The following is a 21,436-nucleotide window of genomic DNA, read 5'->3' on the forward strand; positions in this document are numbered from 1 at the left end:
TTTTGAGAGAAAAGAGAATGAGATTTAAAACAAGGCTCCCAGAAGTATTCTTCTGCAGGGAAGACTATTTAAAGTGTGCGTTTCTTCTTGCCTTCCTCCTTCCACCTCCTTCGGGATTTTGCCACCGATCACCAGCCTGGCCCCAGCAGCGAGGTCAGGCCAGAGCCCAGGTCTAAGGAAATAGAGGGATCCCGGCTTCCTGGGAACCCCTGGGGGACCTGGCATAGAGGGAGGCCGGTTGGGGGCTTCGCAGGTGGAATGAAGTGCCAGAGATGTCCGCAGTCATGTACACTGCAACCATTTCCCCTCCACCCCGCCACTAACTTGGGAGAAGCCTCCACATTCCGAAGTGGAAAGTTGAATTGCACATTTTAAGGCGTTTAGTCCAGATCCTACACACTTAACATCAAGCTTGTCTTTTGCTTACAGCTTCTCTAACTTTGACTGTTACCTGTCTCCTTTTCCAAATAATCTATGGGAAAACATGCTGTATATTGGTTACTTGTCAGTGTTTTTCATTGGGTTTAATCTGACTGAGTAATGTTCTGGTTTTGAGAAGCAGGTAGTGTACTACCACCCCCACCTCTTTTTCATTTTCTTTCTCATCAAACACGTATCCAATGCCTCTCCCTTTGGGAATTGCTAGGATTTATCTGAACTGAGTGGATTTTTCTTCTTTCCTGGATGCATGGAAAAGATGTCACTTTTGAGCTTGTGTCTTTGCTGATAACACTAAATATGATGATGCTTATCAAAATCATATAGAAATTCCTGGAAAGAAATAATGGCAATAATAATCATAGAAGTAGAAGCTGCAAGAAAAAAAAAAAAAGAAAAGATGGTCATCCAGGAACCTAGAATGGCACTTTATATAATTTTAATGAAGTCAACAGTGTATATATAGACTAAGGCGACAGGAGATAAAATGTGTAAAGCAGTGTGTGTGTGTGTATGTGTGTGTGTGTGTGTGTGTGTGTGTGTAAGGCCGGTCAAGAACGTGGGTTAGAAGACAATGCTGTGTACATTTATTAAAAAGCAAAGGAGAAGGAGGCAGTTGAAGGAAAAGAAATGTACAAAGAGAGAAACAAGTACCTAAAATACAACCTTCCAGATTCTCAGGCTAGCAAGATGCCTGGCAAAGGCAGTGCCAGGGCCAAGTTAACCCATAGCAGGCAGTTAGTCTCCTTTCCCCCACATGGAAGGGATGAAATCTCTTCCCAGAAAATAAGATGTGCAGGAGGAAAGAGGGAGTGGGGTGAGGGGGAAGGAGGCAAAAAGCGAGCTGCCCGCAGACAAGAATGTGTGTCGGTTTCAAGAAAGTTCAGTCAGATGATCCTGTCGCCTGACTCACTTTGTAACACTTTCACTGAAGCTGGAGAGGAGGGGGAAACCCAGCCCCCCCTTTTCCTTTCCCCTGATTATACCCCACTATCTCCACACAGCCTTGGAGTCAGAAATGAGCTCTCGGAGCGGGAGATGCCCTGCTGCTGCTTGCCACCGGTGCGGCCCATTTGTAACTTGCAAAGTTTGTTGCTTTTGCCCCAGATTCGGGCAGCGGGTCCTGGGATGCTCCTGCTCCCCTCCTGCCTCCCACGGAGCTCAGGAAGAGGGGCTGCCTCCCCAGCCCGCCACCTTCCAGCATCAGCCTCTGAAAAATCTCACAGACACATGCGCGTTGTAGCAAAAATCAAATCCGGAAACTGCTTGTTTCAGAGAAAGGAATAAAGTTGTCTTTTCAAGGAAAACTGAATTAGGAGAAGAGAAAAAGGAAATAAGAGAAGGAAAGAAAAGTTAAATTTGATTTTTCTCCAGAGTTTCCATTAAAAGATTGGGGACAGTGTGAAGGAGAAGAGGGGCTTTTTACAAATGCCTTTGGTCTCTGATTTTCAGTGGCAAAGAACAGGGACCAAGTTAAATGTTCTCAGGGCTTTGGATCCTAGAGGAGAAACAATCAGAAGAGCAGAAATGATTATCCCTGTTTAAAATAAGCCCTCACTCTTTACCACTTCCTTAAAGGAATGGAGGTGCTGCTGGTGATGCTTAGAGGCAATGAGGGACGGAGAAGTTGCTCCCGTTTCAGAGATGCTTAAATGAAAAGGAAAGAAAATGCAGTCAACCCCTTCTCCAGAAGGTGACTCCTAGCTCTCCTCCCTGAGAGGTGAAGTTGGGATGGAGCAACAAGAGTCTCACACACTTAGGCAGGGAAGTTTCCTTCGGATCACAGTCAGTCCAGACTTGGTTATCTTTGCAAAGTGTGGAAATCTTTGGCAAGTAGCTTTCTTCGTAAAGTTGATGAGCTTATAGGGAGCCTGTTTTGCTGACTCTCAGAGCACTCGGGCAGCTTGTGTGGCAGGTACCAGTTCTGAGGGCACTCCAAAGATATCCATCTCCATCCTTTTTTCTCTGTGGAGATCTTCTGCAAGTTTTGTCATGGTGCACACACACAAGGCTGGGGGGCTACGTATCTAAGGCGGTATTATTTGTTTTATTTTGGTCTGGAAAAGCTAAGTCTATTGGGGTAGAAACATGCTTTCCTTCGTAGCAGAGCCAGTAGGCTGGTGGTGTCCATAGGGTGACAGTCTACCAGTAGTAAGGCTGAGCTGAGGATTTTAAACTTTGCATTGTTTCTCTGTTGCCCAATACAAATAAATTCACATCTTCAAGCATGTGTTTTCAAATAGGGTAAAACCAAGATTAAAGTTCCCTGCTCAACTGCTATGTCATAGGCTTCAGTGTTTCCCTTTTTCCTTAATTTGCTTAAAGAAAATTCTAAGAGGTTATTAAAGACCCTAATGCCATGTTAAGTCTATTTCCTGGGAAAAATGTGTGTCTACCCCGAAGGTAGGAAAGGAGGGAGTTGCTAGCCTCTCTAGCAGTGCCGCGTTTATTCTAAGATGTGGGAGATTCTTTTCCTTGCAACAGTTTTTGTCATCTGCATTCTTCCAAGGCTTTTAAGGTGCATTTTCTTCTGTGTGAAAGGAAATTCTTTGTCCTTTTCCTCTCCAGCACCGTGGCTTCCCAAGGTAGACACTATTTTGTGCCTGTCACAGAGAGAGGGAGTGCAGGTTTGCAATGCTCACAGACAATTGATTGTCTGCCCTAATGTGTTTCATTTACATGTTTATAACGTCAATGGTGCTGGGGTGTCCACTGTACCATTCATTCCCACATTCCCACAAGGGGGCAATTGTCTGAATGGCCAAGTCAGACACCTTTTTGATTGCTCTTTGGTTGTCTTTTCAGAGCAAAGAGATAAAGGAGGAAAATCTGTGATGCAGAAACACTAGTTGAAAATATACAGAATTAAATGTCACCACAAAAGCAGATGTTAACATAAGCCCAAATATGCTTTTTAGCCAAGATGTGAAGGTTGAAAAAAAATAATTCAGAGAAGAGGGAAGGATGATTTAAACCAATAAGTATAGCCCTATTCCCCCTCTTTATTTCTTTTCTGTCTTTAGCAATCAGAAGGTGAAATGTAATTTTCCTTTTCATTTTTAAGCCTTGAAACATCTAGGCACCTCCTCATTATTTGTATGTTTGCTGTGATTGTGAATTTTGTATATATTTACATAGCTCTGTTTATGCCAACAGCATCAGCTTACCACTTGGAAAATCTATTGAATGACTATTTGGGCTGTGGGGAGTGTAAACTTTTAAAAAGTAAGATCCAAGTATTTCTTCATCAAGCAGTTTTTAAAAGGAAAACGATAATAATCAGTAGGCTACATGGAAGCCTTTGCCTTCATAGCTATGTGCCAAATACTTTTATCTTGGGTGACAGTCGTGTCAGAGCAAAAGCTCTCAGGAAAAGTGTAACTAGTAGTTACAAAGTAAATAAAGGATTTCGTTTTAAGGTGTTCTGTAGTGTTTTTATACTGTGTATGTGCATGTGTGTGTGTGTTGTCTTGTGTTTCCTCTGAGGGAGGTAAGAGGAGAACCCATCCCTGCCTGTGTCTTTTGGCTTTTATCTTCTATTCGTTCTGCCCTACATATTACACATATATGTAGCCTACATGAATACACCTGTTTAAAAGAAAATCACAGTTCAGATGGTGCCTTGATGGTTCATTTAGGAAACACAGTTATTAGAAGTTGGTCTGATTTCGCGTGTGGTCCATGAAGAGAGAAAATACCAACTCTTGGGTCATCTGGTGGGAGGCAAACGGGGGAGGGGGAAAGTTTTATAATTTTGTAGTAAATTTGAGAGGGGAAAAATCGCCAGTCTGTGAAAAGATTTTTGCCTCTCCGGGAAGACACACACACACAGTAGCTGCACCGTTAGCTGAACCTCTGACACGGCGGTCTTTTCAATGCCTTAGGTATGATTTCACTTTCGCTCACATCAATGCTGACCTGAATGCCTTTCATATCTGATCCGCTGTGTCTCTCCCAGTAAACATCCCCTGAGGGGAGAACAAAGAAAGGAGCTCTTCTTCTTCTTAATCACAATTCAGCCCTTTCACCGCCGGCAGGCTCCATTTGCATTCTGCCACAGAAAGCCAAGATGAAAAGAAAGAGAGAGAGAGAGAGAGAGAGAGAGAGAGAGAGAGAGAGAGAGAGGCGCAGGCACAGGGTAGTGGCTGAGTAAAATAACTTAGGTGTTTGTGGCTGTTTGTTGGGCTTCCCCTAGTTACCAGCCTTATATAGCTGATGCTCCACCAGGCCCTGTCCCTCCTGACAGGCATATAGTGTTACAAGATGGCATGCCTGTACTATTCATGGCCACCCGCTCAACACTTGAGGTAAAAAGTGTCAGGAGGGGATCCAGTTCTCCCCCAGAAGCCTGTTAGATTTGGGGTCAGGTGTGTGGACTTCCCGCCTTTGAGTGCTGCCTGCGATTTGGCTTTAATAAGTCTGATTGTTTACCAGCGGACCAGAGAGGTGAGGGCCCTGGGCGTGGGAGGGACAGGCGAGCTGCAGACTGGGCCCCTTGGTCTGATTTCAGTGACGGGTGCTCACACCCAGGCTGAACACACTGATAAATCCTCAGGAAAACTGGAAAAGACTTTCCCATTTTTCCCCCTGACTTTTTATGATAATTCATATTTTCAAATGAAAGGGGAAAAAAGCCAAGAAGAAACTCTCAAATGAGCCAAAAAGGAAAAAAAAAATTCTCTGAAAAGAATTTTAGGGGGAAAAGTTGTGCTATTTTAAAAAGCTTTGAGGGCTGTAAAGTGCCACGTTTTTCACACCTTCTCCATACTTTTTTTTCAGATTTTTTTAGTATGTTTAACATTTGTGAGATGACAGCCTTTTTGTATCTCAAACTGGATGCTTCAAGATTTGTAGGGAGGGGTTGGTGGTATTCACGTTCTCTTGTGAGAGAAAGTTTGTGCCTAAAGGCCCCTTCTTCCTGGGAACTGTTTAAACCCTCGCAGGCAGACCTGTCAGGTTTTACTGTGTCATTTGCCACCATTTTCAACATGCAAAAGTAACATGCAGTTAATGGTATGGGAATGAGACCACAGCCAGAGCAGAAACCTCTCGTGACAACTTTTCAGCGACATTATCTTGCTCCTAGACTGTCTTGTCTTTTTCTTCCCCTTTCTGAAACCACTTTTGAGATGCCAGTTTTCTCCCAACAATTAGATTAAGGATACAATGCTCTCACACACATGCACCACATGTGCACACACGCGCGCGCGCGCGCGCAAACACACACACACACACACACACACACACACAACTTTGGAAGTGCCATCTCTTCCAACAGCAGAGTGAATGATTTGAAACAGGGGCTTTTCCAATAGTCCTTGTGGCAGATTTCACTTTTAAGAGCAAAACTAACGGATATATTAGAAGTTGTATGCGAACATGTGACACAGATTCCTGATTTTTTTTTTCTTTTTCCCAGAAGATTTACAGAATTTACAAAAAGAGATTATCCCTACACCTTCCACCCCTCCTAGCTACCCCCATGACCCAAGCAATGAAGGATTTAGGCAGATTTACTTCAGTAAACACCTTTGGACACTTGGGGGGAAAGTGGGAGTCTGTTTGCAAAAGGAGGCTTTTGTTAAGTGAGGTACCGGGATAATGCTTTACCAGGCAGCTGTGATATTAACCTACCCAGCAATGCGGGAACACTCTTTAACTCTTTGAGTGCCTGGCCCCTTGCGCTCAGCAGATAAAATCCTGGCTCTCCAAAGACACTCAGTATTCTGGCTCTAGCAGTTTATTATTCAGACAAGTCTTATAGGCATGAAAACTGTTCAAGCTTTTAAAACAATGTGGTTTAATTAGATGAGGTGGACTTACATTGCTCATAAGCCCTCCAAATGGTGGTTTATAATTGGCAAGGAAAAAAAAAAGATAGAAAAAAGGAATCAAGGCAGCACATTAAAAATTCCAGGAAATATCTTTAGAAAAGCTATTTTCATTTCTAGCTTTTAAAATATTAGACTACGGTAGCTAGAGGGAATGAAGCAGCTGGGGCCTCTCTCCTTCCTATAAAAGACACCAGAAGTTTGTGATGAAGAAAGGGGCTTCAACTTGAAAGCTGTAAGAAGCCAGTTTGGACAGTGATATGATCTCAGCCTTCACATCTTTTCAAGGGGGAAATACTGCCTATCTGTCCGAAGCTGGGAGGTCATGTGAACCTCAGAGTCAGGGCCTCAGGCTGGCCGTTACCAGCTTGAGACTTTCCAAAGCAAGCAGAGAGACATTTATGAGGAAGGAGTTAATGGTTATTTTTTGCTGGGCACAAGAATAACTTTACAGGTGTTGCATTTGGGCTTAAATAAGATTGCCTTATTTAGTTTCGAAAAAAGAGTGTAGGTGTCAACATTCGAGCAGCCACAAATGTGTGAGAAAGTAAAGGGTATGAGACATGACGGAATTAAAGGTGTTTGCTATGTTGTTACACCGTGTGTCAGGCTGCAAGCTCCCTTTGTCACAGCCTCCTGGTGATTTGACAGCGCAGATCTACTTCCCTTCTAGGTGAGACAGCATTTTTAAACTGGAGTTATAAATATGGTACACCCTTCAAGTTGCACCCTGCCTCCCAGATCCGTGAATCCTATTTGAAAGCATCCTGCCCTAAGACACAATGAACAAATGCCCGTATGCAAGGGGGCTGTGGGCTCGGGGGCCCGGGCAGCGCCAGCATCACAGTAGCTGGCATTGACTGTTGTTTGGCAAGAAGGTCCTCTGCCAAATCATCCAATAATTAAGTTTTATGTTATTTGTATGAACGACCAAGCATGCAGTATTCCTTTTCAAATCAAAGGGAGGCTTAAAATTACTTTTTGAACACTTTCAGACCATGGTCAGGTCACAGTTTGGGGGCTGAATTAAAATGATCTCATTCATGATCTAATTGAGGTTGGCAAAACCTTAGCAGTAGCAGGAGTACATAAATATAAATCAAAGACCAAAATTTAGCAAATCATATCATTTGCTAGAAATCTGCTCATGAATTATTCTCCGATTGCCAACCCAGAAGTTAAACTTTGTCTCCCCTCAGCAACAGTAACTGCGCATATTTTTTCAGGCTTCTGACAGGAAAGTTAGAGGAGCTGAAAAGAGAAAGGAGAAGGAAGATGATCACTGTGTCATCAGATATTATGCGTTTGTGACCCAAGAAACTATGAGAGCTGATAAAGCCATGTACATTTACAATGGGTGCTGCAGCCTTGGTTGGAAATTAATATGGGTTTCTAAAAACCAGACTTTGGAAGAGCAGGCAGCACAGACACATTAAGAGTGTAAGGGAAGCAAATGTTTCAAGAAGGGTCTGATTGTACTTTGCTTTCATTTTTCAATTGAGAAATGTAATCATCATAATGATTCATGATTATTTACAAATTTAGTTCTGTTACTGAGCTGGGTCCAGGGATTGGGATTTGAAGTAGTGGTTAGAACTAGAAGACAATATGAAACTGTTAGTGTGCATATTCAGGTTACCTTTCACACTTTCTTCCTTTTTAATTTAACACTGCTATAAAATTAAGACTCCAAATAACTTTTCCTATAATCTATGGAATTAAATGTCATATTCTATTGTACCTAATCCATTTTTAAGTCGTTCTAAATTTTTCTTGGTTGCTGTGTGTGATTTCATCTTAAACCCACACAACACTTTACTATAAACTAGAAGAAGTCTAATTCTGCACTTGAATCTTTTGAAGTTAAAATTTTAAATCCTGTGTACAAGAAGATATTCTTTTAATCAAACAGTAAACACAGAACTGGTCAGTTGGCGAACTTTATGCATCATAAATATATGAAGGTATATTTTTAAATCTTCAGGATAAAGCAAGATGGAAACATTTTAATATAGTCTCAGGTGAGAGAGGAGATGACTACATTCTTTTGGGAATAGGTAGTCATTCCTGATTTCCTAAAATGTATTCTACATTTAAAAAAAAAAACAACTGTAATGGATTCCTCTTTAATAGTTACATTGCCCATATGACAACGTAGTGATTTTTGTTCTCTATATACTGTTTCTTATTATTTTTATAGTAATTAACTCTAGGAAAGGTACTCCTGACAAGGGGATAGCTACTCCCTCCCCCCAAATAAGAAATAATCTGTAATAGATGGACAGATTAAAATATTGTGCTATATAAAATCTGAGGTTTTTTTTTTCTCTCGAATGGATGAGTAAATTTCAAGGAATTCAGTGCCCAAGTGATCTATAAATGTAATATATAGCTTTCACTGTTTCTTAGTTTAAGAAAATATTTATTGTCTTGTATATCCAAGTAACCGTAATCAAAGAAATTGCAATTGCCTATTCTTGGAAGTACCTAAGTTTCTATTTTAGACACCATGCACATCAATGGAAGTGTTTCACATCATGAGAATTCTCAGTTTTAAGAGGTGAGGTTTGTATATAAGGAACTCAGTAAGCTGTGTTTTCATAATAAATAGACCCATTAAGAGGGAAACATCTCTGAGCAAAATGGTTGTCCTCTAAAGATTTCCCATCACCTTTGCTCTGCTGATGGGAATTTGAAAACTAAATACAGCCCGTGTGCACACATTCCCACATGCACACAAACACAAATGCACCCTAGGATCCAAACTCTGAGAATTTTCCTCTTTAACTTTCACTACAATCGTCTGGCTTGTGAATGAAATACACTTAAACAAAAATAGTAGAGGCGAAGAATTAATGTAGATTCTTGTTTAGTAGGATTTATTGTAGGGGAAAAATGTGTTCCCTATGCCACATGACTCTTATGAAACTTACACCTATTAATCTAAGCTTTAAGTGTATTATTTAGGATAAATTACTAGCTTTGTGCTTTTGTAATGTTTTCCCCCATTTCCCTTCAGTATTACCAACCTTAACAGAGATTATCCTAAACTGATTGCAAATTGTTATGGTTTTAAAAACAGCATTCTGGAGTACTGAATAAAGATAGCATTTTAAAGTAGTGTTTACAATATTTAGAAGAAAAAAGGGTGGGGGGAGATTTAAAACTATACTGAACACTGAGAAATATGTGGAGTTTTATACTTGTGCAGATAATTGTGAGGTAGCCTTGCCCTGTGAAACCAAGACCACAAATGATACGTGTCAGTAGGTTCTTTGATAGGGCTTCTGGCCACAGTGTTTTTGTGCTGTCAAACTGCTATGTTGAACAAACACCTCCTCTGGGACAGAGTGATAAATGCAGAGACAGGCTGGCTTCAACCAGTCTCAGCAATCTCCTCAACCACACCCCCACTCCCAGCCCACCTCCCACCTCCCACAATCCAGCCACCTCCCACCTCACTTTGCCCCTTTACCTGAAATTGACATTTATATAGAGTTGCCCAGGATTTTTTAAAGTGTCAGTGGTAATTGTTGATACTCCCCAAATCTTATGAATCAGTACTCTGAAACTGCAGGCAAAGTCCTTTTTCTGGCAGGCTTTATCTAGTCTTTTTAAATGGAACTGGACTGAGCTTCTAAACTTTTGCCAACTTGAACTTTTTCCACCTTTGCTTAATCACTTGAAAACCACTTGCTTTCCTTGTCTTTCCCCTAGTCGCTTGAGTTTTATTTTCTAATGTTCAAGCAATTACATTGTGCAACACAAACAAAATTTTGCCTTAAAAAATCCAAACACTATTACCTCCTACTTTTCACTTTCTAGCATTTTTTTAGGGCTAACATTTCAAATGTATAGTCAACTGGGGTTTTTTTCCTCCTTCTCTCTCGGAGCCATTATTCTCTGACTAAAACCTGTTTACTGGTGCCTTTGTGTGTGCGTTTTTTTCCCCTGACATTAAATGAATTTCCATCTTCTACTTCTGCAATCTCTAAGAAATAGATAAACCATTATATTTTTTCCCTGCTCGTATTTTAAAGTGGTGATCCTGACAGCAGGACGATTATTGCACTTTATGTTTTAGTGGATGTTTGCTGTTGCTAGTTACAGCAACACTTATCATAAGACAGCAAGAAAAGAGTAGTCACTGGTAATTAAAGTAATGAAATATTCATTTACTCTACCTTTTCTGTAGTCTCACAAATTAGGCTGCTACATTTAATGCCTGCACTGCCTCTGTTTTTATTATAATGGCAGCTTTCGCATCTGCAATTAGGACTAATTCTGACAGTTACAATTTCTGAGGGATGGTAAACAGTGAACGAGATGTGCAGCAGAGGTATTACACGTGAAAAGCCCTTGTCTCTTTAACCTTGTTGTTTTTTTTTCTCGCAGAGGTTACCTTTTCCCGATGGTGCAAAATCGACTTGACATAACTGTTCATCAGTTTCAGGGTTTTCCCTGGAGGTATTTGCATCAAATCAGCCCAGTCAAGCTTCAAGTTGAAATTGGCAGGCCAGAAACTCACAGGGTAGAGACTGGAAAAGAGACAGCCAAAGTACAGGCAGCAAACTGACAGCAGCAGAGTGAAAGACAGAGGGGCGGGGGGAGGTTGAGAGCGAGAGCTTTTCAACTTTAGTGTGCGGGGAAATCTCAGCTTCTGTACTGATCTCAGCAGCACGTATCCTGAAGGAGCTTGAAAGGTTGGGATTCAGCACACCTTCAACTAATTCTTACCACTAGGGCTCACCAGCCTTGCTCCGTGGGTTTGCTCTCACTTAATCTGATTGGATGCCTAAAGAGGAGTGGGCACACTTAATTAAACGGAAGGAAAGTTCCGAGGCACCTCCCCAGCACTTATTAAAGCTTGAAAGCCAAATCTCATGATCAGTGTTATAGGAGGAAATTAAGGTGGTTTGGGTTTTTTTTCTAATTGTTAACTTGTAGGAAAGTGAACAATCCCTCTCTTTACCAGGTTTGTTTTCTCGGGGGTTCTCTTCTGAGCAGATTAAATGTTCACAGAGACTAGAGCTCAGGGGACTGTCCATTAAAAAGCTAATGCATTTTGGCTAACAAAAATCCAGTACAAGTAGCAAAAATTATATTTGAAGAGATACTCCTTTGCATAACATGGGTTCGCCAGTTCTCTGTGTCAAATAATGCCCTCTATCCTGATAACATAAGAACATGTATTAAGTTGTTTAAAAGGTCAAGAAGCGTGGCAAAACCTTAAAATATCTATGATACTCAACTTTTAGTCTCAACAAGGTCACTTTAAGAAAAATTCCATGATTGCAAAACTTTTATAATTGCTTTTACAAAGAAAACAAATATGAAAAGTGTTTCCTTTGCCTGAGAACATTTTTTCTCCTTGATGTCTTTAAGAAAAAAAATTGTCATCCTTCCCCGTCTCTTCTAACTTTGGAGTGGGAGGGGGCTGGTGTTTTTACTAGATGATTTAAAATCCTCCTCACTTTCCAAGTAGACTTGGGGGTCGAATAAGCCCTTGCTTTCAAACCATCTTCTAGCTCTGTGTATGACAGGCATTGGCTGATCTGCTGATGCCCATTCGACAGGCACTGTTGAACTAAAGTGGTGTGACGGCACAGTTTTGTTAAGCTGTGAACAAAGGGCTGAAGATGCCTTGCTGGCATCATCCATGTGCATATTGGCCTTGTCACAGTTTTGCTTGATTTAATGCTCTGTTTATTCCTAGATATTAAAACTTAAATTCTGAACAATATGTTTTCAAATACTACATACCAACTTTATTTTAAAAGCTTTAACTTTGAAGACCCTAGGGTCCATTTGCTCATCCAGTTTCTGTGTAGCCAGCATTAAAACACAGTTTTGGAAATAAATAGATTGCCAGTAGCCTCTTAGCTGTTATCCATTTAAAAATGGGATTCCAGTCTTTAAAAGTCTTACTAGGATAAAAGATTTATTTTTCTTTGATCATTGGTTGAAAGTCATTATTTATTTCCAGCACTGGATTGTCACATAAATTCCTAAGGAAGAGTTACCTTGTGTGTACATAGTGCAGTCAGAGTAGACTTTTTAAAATGACAAATTATTAAAGAGATATTCAGTAATAAAAGAAAGCATTTACAAATACCTGTAAGGGTAGGCACATCACCACTAACAGAAAAAAAAAAAAAATCAAGGGAGTTTATGTTAAAGGGAGCCCTATTTAAGAGATAGCAGCAGAATTAAGATTGAGACTTAAAAATGAAATAATTGTTATGAAAATCCCTTTTCCAGAGGCAACAGCTTGCCCATCAAAAAAAAATCTTAAGTTTGGTACTAAATTTAGATTCCAGTGTCCTGTTGAATGTGTCTTGAGCTTTATCTGTGCTTGGTTTTTGTTCCCCCTCTGCCTCTTTTTCCACTCTTCAGGTTTGCTTCAAGTGTTTGCTAAGAGATTAGTTAGCAAGTTTATATTGAGGAGGTAGCCATGGGAGGCAGCTCTCTGCTTGAAGGAACGCGCAGTGGGTCAGAGTGAGAAGATACAGGGAGCTGAGACTGACTAAGGCCTGGGATCAGGTACTTTATTTTCTCTCAAAGACAAACTGCCCGTAGAAAGGTTGGTGGGCTGGCATCTGCCAGCAGGAGCACAGATGTTACCACTTTTAGAAACTTCCAAACAAGCATTATTGCTGGAACAACTTTATGAAAAAAAAAAAAAAAAAATCTGCTGCCGGAATACTCCCTTTTCATTATGTAAAGAGGCTATAATTTGAGATATTCAAGGTTATTTTTACCTCCATTCATGAAACAGCATCTTTCTTGAGAGCTGTTACGAGTTAGGTGAGGAAGGTGGCAAAGGAGAGAAAAATGCTCAGCAACCTAAAAGTATTGCTGCTGCTAATAACCAGTGAGACTCCACTAAGAATCTGAAATAGAATGTCCAGGGTAAAACACAACCGCGTTTCTACCTGTATTAACCGTGCTTTCTTAGCAGTGAGTGAAATGAATTAATGAATTGCCCATTTTTTTCAGTGGTAGCTTTGCTCCATGTTCACTTATACCAAATAATCCCCACAGCCAGAAAGGATGATACAGGTAGGGGTGGCTAGGAGAGAATAAACCTTTATTGCTAGTTTTTACATCATGCATGAGAAAGACGCTTGCAAACAGCATAGATTGCAAGACACTCTGTGGCCTGTCCTCTTAGTTTCATGAGAAAATTTTGCCCAATCCCATAGGTATGAACAAGATTTAGACATGTAATCTCCAACCTGGGGAAGAGAGCTTTTAACATATTAATGGGGCAGATTCTCACTTAATATACGATGTGAATTTTGGCATCAGTTTGGGGTTTCTTATTAATACTTTGTTAGCAACTGTTTATGGAAGAGACAAACAGCAGTCCATCCAAATAGTCCTCCTCCCCCAACCCCTATCTCGATATTAACGGCTTTGTCCTGTCAGCTCATAACCTTCTATCTTTAAATTGCTCTAAATGAAGCCATAGCTCTAGTTATGTTTTGTAACAAATCCATGGCTGGGACCAACATGACTTCTCACCTTTTAATGAACTGTTCTAGTTTAGGATCTTCGAAGGAATGGAGTGTAAAAAGAAGCAAAGCAGGAGATGAAGAGGTCTCGTAAATAGTTTCCCTTGAACATCCACAATTGCTTACATGGCCTTTTCCCCTTTTTTCCAGGCTGGCAGAAATGGCCTAGCCCAGGACTCATCCAAGTGAGCACATTTCAGAACTACTCATTGGATGATTGGAGGGAGACAGAAGCCCTACGATACCAAAGCAGTGTATTAATGGAGAAAGTTCCTGAGATTGGGAGTGGGTGTGACGTTAGGCTAGGGCATTCCTGAAGGGCACTAATTCATGTGAGAATAGTAAGTGTATATCTTCTAGCTATCAGTTAGCATAAGGTTTCATAAACAGGTACTGATGGCTCTTTCACCCCCTACCCCCACCATCCAATTTCTAGCTGAGTGTGGAACAGGCTCTGCTTCCTATAAATAAGATCTTTGAATTTATCTGCAATGAGGTACAGCTTTAATGATCTGTATCTGCAAGCCAGGAGCATGAATGTGATCTTATTGTATCATAGTGTAGAGATGAGATAGGCTAGCGCTACAGCACACCAGTGCATTGTGCCTGGGTGTCTGGAACAATCCTTCCATTTCCAAAGCAGCAACTCTTTATTTTTCATCATTGTTTCTTTACCTCACTTGTATGCTCCTTGTGATACAGATCTGAGTGAGTTGTGCAAGCTTCAGACTTGCCATCCTCCAGCTCCCAGGCCTAGTACAGAGTAATTCATAAACTTACCATATTAGACTATCAGATTGAAACCAAGGGTTTCTACTGTGGTGGAATTGGAAAGCCCATTGTTTTGATTATCATTTCATCAGCCCCAACTGATACTAGTATGCTCAAGGAAAACATACTTCAGTTACAGTTGATTTTCAGATTCCAAAATGGTGCTGCAAAGCCTGTGCATCTCTAATTATATTTTATGCTAGGCTGTGCAATACCAAAATATACGCCGCAGCAATCAGTGAGTGAACAGTATCAATCAATTTGTAAACAGATGAAGTCACTCATTCCCAAACTGGTTTTCCAAAAACAATTACTAAATTACAATAGAAAAAAATTGTACAGTTACTGTATTTGTGTGCTGTGTTACAATCAACATACCAGGGAAACAAAACAATTTAATGCAGAAAAATCATCATTCATCTACATTATAATTGCTTCTTTTTCACATCTACAGGGCGGTTAATTAAAATTGTGATTAAATGCGGTCGCGCTGCCTAAGATGTCTTGCCCAAAACAGGTGGTACAGAATTTAAAAGTAAAAAAAATGTAATTAGCATTGGAAATTGAGAAATTGCCTGTAAGAATCAGTGTTAATTTCAGTCAGTGATGAGGTAATTTATAAATGAATGCAGTGGAGGCTGTGCAAATGCACAATTGCCTTCCTTGCCATTCTTAGCATTCTCAGCATGCAGGTGAAAATGTTTTCAAAATATTGAGGTAATTTGAAAATCAATCCATGCATTCTGTATCTTTTTTCTCCCATTCGTACCAAATGCTGAACAAATGCTGCCATAGATGGCACAATCCATCAGTTTTTTACTTTCTAAAAGCAATGCTGCACATATTTTAGACCTAGATTAAGAAATATAACAACACAAATTGCAAGCCTAAAATTGTTACATGGGTCAGAATTGTACACCTGAACATCTGACTAACTGGGATTTGTTTGACTGTGAAATGCTCCCGTCAATAAGATACAGACCTGGAGGGAAATCTTTTCATGGTATAGGCAGTACAAACAAAATGACTATTAACCTATCCAATAAATACTTGAGAATAAATTTTTAAAGTTTAAGGAAGAAACAGAAAATTTATAATAAGGCTGATATTTTCCTTAGAATCTTAAACTGTAACTTTGTTATTCCCTCTAGAAACATCTAAAACCAGTTAATAAAGTTATCACTAGGAAAAATGTTTCCAGAAATTCACTGTTTTTCAATGTCATCGTTCCTTTCAACAAAAGTTACATCTGCAATTTTCTACAATTTCTATAATTTAAAACATTATAGTATCAACTTAACATATTTCAAGCATTCTATTAGCACATGAGTATATTTATAGATTAGATACTAGTTAAAAATTATTTCTATATTTTTACTATTAAACTACTAGGCTTTTAAAATCTCCTCTTAATTGAAGAAATATAACTTTCTGGTGCTTATTCTGGCCCTCTGAACAATATGAATTAAAAATATTGTAATAATGAATTGAGAAGATGGGGTTTGAGTATCTGGCTTGATACTACTGGAGTGAAGAGACTTTGTGGAGCTTTTTAAGCATTGTCTTCTGTGTTTGGCATTCTGCAAAATGATCTCTCCATATAAAGCTCATCCTAAGAATATGTTTATTTAATTGTGGCAGATCAATCTGATAATCAAACTCTCTCATGTAAAATATTCTACATGTTTTTTTCTGTTTCAGGCAGAAATCAATAATTTCATTTCACTCTGAAGTCATGTTTTTGGTTATTACTGACATTTTGGGGAGAGAGGTGAAAAATAAGGAATACTTTATCTCTGGGAGTGTCTCTATGCATTCATTCATCCATTTTTAGAGACAGGGTCCCACTCTGTGGTTCAGACTAGAGTGCAGTGGCACCATCCTAGCTCACGGCAGCCTCAAGATTCCCGAGCTCAAGGGATCTCTGAAAGTATCTTGCTATCCTCTGATTTCAGGCCTGGTATTGTGCCTTCCCTCATGACCCTTCCTGATCGTTTTTAGGATACAAATAAAAAGTGTAATTTAGAGGTGACAGCTCAGCTGGTTGTTCCAAGTGGCATGCCATCATTTCTCTCATTTTTAAATCTGTTTCCCGTTTAATATTACAAGTAGAAATAAAATGAGACCTATAAATGGAGGAAACAGAAAGATCACCAGTTAACTCCATGATCCCTCTCTTTTCACCAGCTCTTGCCTCCCACTAACTGTGATGACGACGATTTCATATTCCAGCAGTAACTTCACCTTCAGCGGGGGTGGGTGCAGACTTCATCAAAGTATGGCTTCCTGGGTTACCTTCAGGACCTGTAAACATAAGAACTGCAAACACATGAGACTTGGCTCAAATTTCAGCAGAGTGATGGGATGGGGAAGGTATTGTGACATGCTCCAGGCTGCACTAGTTCTGAGTTTGCAAGGGGTCACGAGGGTTAGAGAATCACAGACGTCAATAGAGCACCAGGATCTTCCTACCTCTTGAAATATTTTCAGTAGAACTCTTACCTCTTTACGTTTGGTTCGTAGTGCCCTATGAGCTTAGCAGGACAATGTGGCGTTACTTGGGAGATTCCACCAATGTTATATATATGTTCAGAATGACAGTGTCTTTTTATACAAGCTCCCCCCGCCAAGTGTCATCTCTGTACTCTTACAGGGTCATCAGGATTGTCAGAAAAGGCCTGGACTACATGCCTATCCCAGCATTAGATTGGCATTTTTTTTAAAGTCCTTTTTTGTTTCAAAGTTTGCCATGTGAGCTTAACTCAATTCATTCTGCTATTATTACAAGCATCACCTCTTTGAAGCTGATGTCAGATTCATGAAAGAAAAATGCACATTTTCTTTTTCTTCTCAGGGCTCCTTCACCTTTATTCCTGAGGGTGATCAGAGCTTTGCATTGTAAGAAAAAGAAAATTCTTCTCATTGCAACAGTAATTGAAAAGTATGTCATCAGGTCCTTTCTAGGTCTTTCTCTGGTATGTCAGCAGAAAACTGTAGTGTTTGTTCACTTTGCATTAATTATATACCTACTATGTACAGGCTCTGCAGCTGAGGCTGTGATCAAAAAATGGATGCTAGAGACTGGGCCCCTGAGAAGCTTGCTGTGTAGTGGGAAATGGGGGTGCATTTAAGAAATGATGAAAATGTGATAAGTGCATGAAGAACTTTGTACCCAGTACAGAGAGAGTACAGAGAATGGCACAGCTAGATCTGGGAGCAGGTAGTGAGGGGAGACTTCATGGCAGAGGTGGCTTTTGAGGCAACTGTTGTCATAGGACATGGATTTCGCCAGCACGCTGGGCTGAGAGGGCACGGCACGCTGGGCTGAGAGGATGGCAGGTACAACCCAGGAGGAAGTGTGAACAGTGCAGGCATTGTCAGCCGACTGAGATGTGTAAAACACAGGGCATGAGCAAAGAGGATGAGCTTGATTTGAGTCTGCAAAGGTGGTCAGGGAGCAGAAGAATCTCCTATCCCACATTTTTGGCTTGTATCCAGTAAATAGGTGATGGTGAGCTTGCAAACCATGTTTTAAAGAAGAGTGACATAATCATATCTGCGTTTCAGTGACATGTCTCTGGCAACTGTATGAAAGATGATATTATCTAACGTTTGCTGAGTACTTAAACAATATGCTGGGACCTGTGCTAAGAATTTTGCCTGTCATCTGATGTCGCCCTGACAATAATACTGTGAAATGGGTACTATTATTTTAATACTATTTTTACTGATGAGGAAATTGAGGTTTAAAAGGGGCATGAGCCTGGAGTCAGGAAGAAAGTCTACGATGAAGTGTTACAGCAATTATGGAATTTCTAGAGTTACAGGCAACACTGGCAATAATGATCATTGACTTGAAGGACATTTGGAAAAGAAACCCCAGCATTTGATTCTGTTTCTATGGGTGAATAGTGAGACTAAGTAGGGTGTAAGAATGTTTATCCTCAACATTTATTCTTTCTTTCATCACTATGTCAGTTTGGAAAAAGAAAATAAAAAAATGGTTGTTGATCCTCAAGAAACTAATCCTAGAATATGTTACCTCTTTGGGAGCTTGCAAAGAGATGGTTAACAGACAGCCCTTCAAAACAGTGGAATTTAGTAAACCCTGGAACACTGGCCTTGCTGATTAAATTCATGACATTAAGGCCTTCTTCGGCCTTATGAGGAAGCAGATGAAAATAATCCCTTTCCGATGACTATTTTCCCCCTTTTCTGAATTAACTCTTCCATTACCTAAGACTCACCAATCCTCAAACTTCTAAATTCTCCACTGCCTTATCTCTGCCATCCCATGGCAAGCCCTAAAGCTGCTAACATTTTGTAGCAACTATGTGACAAATTGTTGTGCTTTTATTCATATCGGACATCTTTGCCAGGCTTGCTTGTTGTGTTTTCTGTTTGGCTGTGTCATGGGACCAAAGGTGCCTGCCTTTGTACAGCATGTCAAATCTGGTTAACATGCAGCCATTTATCTTTAAAACCACTCCTACACAATGGCAGCGGTGGGCCAGGCCACAGGGCTCCAAGCACAACCCAATTTTTCAGACCATCTTTTCTGCATATGGGGAGCACGTTGGACAGCAGACAAGACATTCTGTGATTTGGGGAATCTCTTAGAGACAAATTGTAGAGTACAAGTGCAGTGTAACTGGACTGCTGGGTGCCCAGTGAAGTGAGGAAAATCAGATACAGCACAGGCTGAAAGAATGAAGCAAGAATTCATATCTCTGTGCAGAACATGCACAATACTTTGCTCACACAGAGAGTTCACACATAGACAAAAGCATGTTTGCTTGTGGGTTATTTTCAGGGGATTCTACAGCCACAGTCTAAGCATATATATTTGTACATAAGCTTTCTTTCTGCATTTTGTAGTGGTAGGTGTGTCTACATGTGAACACGTAAACATGCGTATATGAGAAGACAATTTGCTGTTACTGATTTAAGACATGGGAAAGGCCTCCTCTGAGGCATTTCCCTCCTAATGTAGTAGAAGCAGAATCTTTTTGTTTTCTATAATTGTTTCAATAAAGGACTCTGTGTGTGTTTAAGAAAGAGTCAGAGCCAGAGAGTGTCAAGTGCTGCAGTGAAAAATACTGAAGACTTTTCTTTCCATAAGACAGCTGCAAACTTTATAACCTAATTCACTTTGGATTTTCATTTCTCAATTGTTTCAAGGTGTCTTGGGGATGATTTGCCCTTAAATAACTAATTATCAACAAAGGAGAAAAGATAGCAATAAAAAATGTGATAAACTTGCATAGCATAATTTAACTAAAATGAAGGAGTTCCTTGCTTGGAGCAGCTCAAGGACTGAACATAGCAACACTGTGTGATTTAAATGAAATGTTCAGAGTGGTCAATATAAATACATATGTAGACAGGTGATAGTATATGTGTATGTATATATTGAGTTACTTCTTGAATAGGCAGTTTTTCCTTTTTTTTTCTTTTTCTTTCTTTTTTTTTTTCTGAGTAAAGGACCCAAGAGATTGCCTTTCACTTTGAAAACAATCTCTAATATCAGGAAAATGCGCTGTTTGTTTATGCGTACATAATGCAAGTTTGTCCGCCTGGGAACTGCAGCAAATGGGAGAAGTATGCATGGATTTCACAGGTAACAGGATTACGTGGGCACATAATTGATCCATTTGGAGAAAAAAAATGACAGTGCTCTAAAGATGCCTAGGCTTTGGAGATGGAGTTTATGAAACAGGCATTTGTAAATTCAAAGGAATCAATATGTCAATTTTATTACATCTCAGAACCAGCTGGGCATTAAAGGAACAGTAGCCTTTAAAAAAAAATTACAGCTGCTTATTCCTACATTGTCTACCTTTCTTAAAGGCCCTAGAATTTAAGGAAATGAACTTAGAGATTTGTACCTTTTCAGAAATGAATTTACATTGTCCAAAAAGAACAATAATTTAACATTTTATCAGTTATCAGCCTAACAATTTGAAATGTCTGCCTTATCATTACAATTGAAGACTATTAATAGATACAGATAATAAGTAGAATAGTGATTTTTCTTATAGGTTGCACAGTCAAGGATTGATTGGAATTCATATTTGCACTGTGCTTTTCAACAGTTTAGATTTTTACCTCTTCAGTGATGATAGGACACAATTTAAGATCTAGCCTTTGGGTGTCCACAGAGTTGGGTCTGTGCATGTGTGAAATATTCCTATTTTATTAGAGTTTTTGACAATTTTAAAAGACCAAGCTATTATAAATTATTAAGTTCCTAAATAATAGGATTGGGACAACAGCCATAAGAGATGTGAATGGGATGGGAATTTAAGATATTATTTTAATATCTCAAAGAGGTTACACAACTAATGATGAAAGAAGCTCTGAATTGGTCCACACACCTGCCACGTGCTATCTGCTAGAGCCTGCAGGGTGAGCTGCTTCAGTGTTTCAGGTTCACATCTCCACCTCCCAGACTCCTGCTCCAAGAACATCTCTAGATCTATTCACTTGTAACAAACAGAGCCCAGTTATCCTCTCTCCCCAAGGAGGCAAGATACTCAATACAATGAAGAGAACACAGGATTCAGACCCAAACAAATTTGCGTCCACATTTTAATTCTGCCATTTCCTCTTGATTGTGCCCCTGGGTGCGTTTCTTAACCACTCTGAGCTTCAGTTCTTAATGCTTAAGCATTGGGAGCAGTATTTGTTTTACAGAATCTTTGGGAGTATTACACAAAATTCTAAAGAAAGTATCTGGAGCCTAGAAAATGCTCACTAAATTCTGGTTATCACTGTTTCAAGGTGTGACTAATCAGGATGCCAGAAACCCTACAATGGAGGTACTTCAGTTTCTGCTGAAAAATTCCTAAAAAAGAGGAAACAATTACCATAGCCTGA

General features: G+C 39.9%; 1 protein-coding gene across 11 annotated transcripts in view; it reads left to right on the plus strand.

Annotated features, from left to right (window-relative positions):
- The window catches only part of ZEB2 (zinc finger E-box binding homeobox 2), a 135,500-nt gene that overhangs the window by 5,172 nt on the left and 108,892 nt on the right, over positions 1-21,436 (plus strand). For 2 of the 11 annotated variants that reach the window (XM_037736609.1, XM_037736610.1), the window contains exon 3: positions 1,443-20,177. The exons of the other annotated variants lie outside the window; for them this stretch is intronic. In XM_037736609.1, the coding sequence (XP_037592537.1) occupies positions 20,150-20,177 (28 nt within the window). In that variant the 5' untranslated portion in view covers positions 1,443-20,149. The remainder of the gene's footprint in view (positions 1-1,442; positions 20,178-21,436) is intronic. 11 annotated transcript variants of the gene reach the window in all.

Source organism: Cebus imitator, unplaced genomic scaffold (assembly GCF_001604975.1).
Source record: "Cebus imitator isolate Cc_AM_T3 unplaced genomic scaffold, Cebus_imitator-1.0 Scaffold27, whole genome shotgun sequence".
In the NCBI taxonomy this organism is placed as follows: domain Eukaryota; kingdom Metazoa; phylum Chordata; class Mammalia; order Primates; family Cebidae; genus Cebus; species Cebus imitator.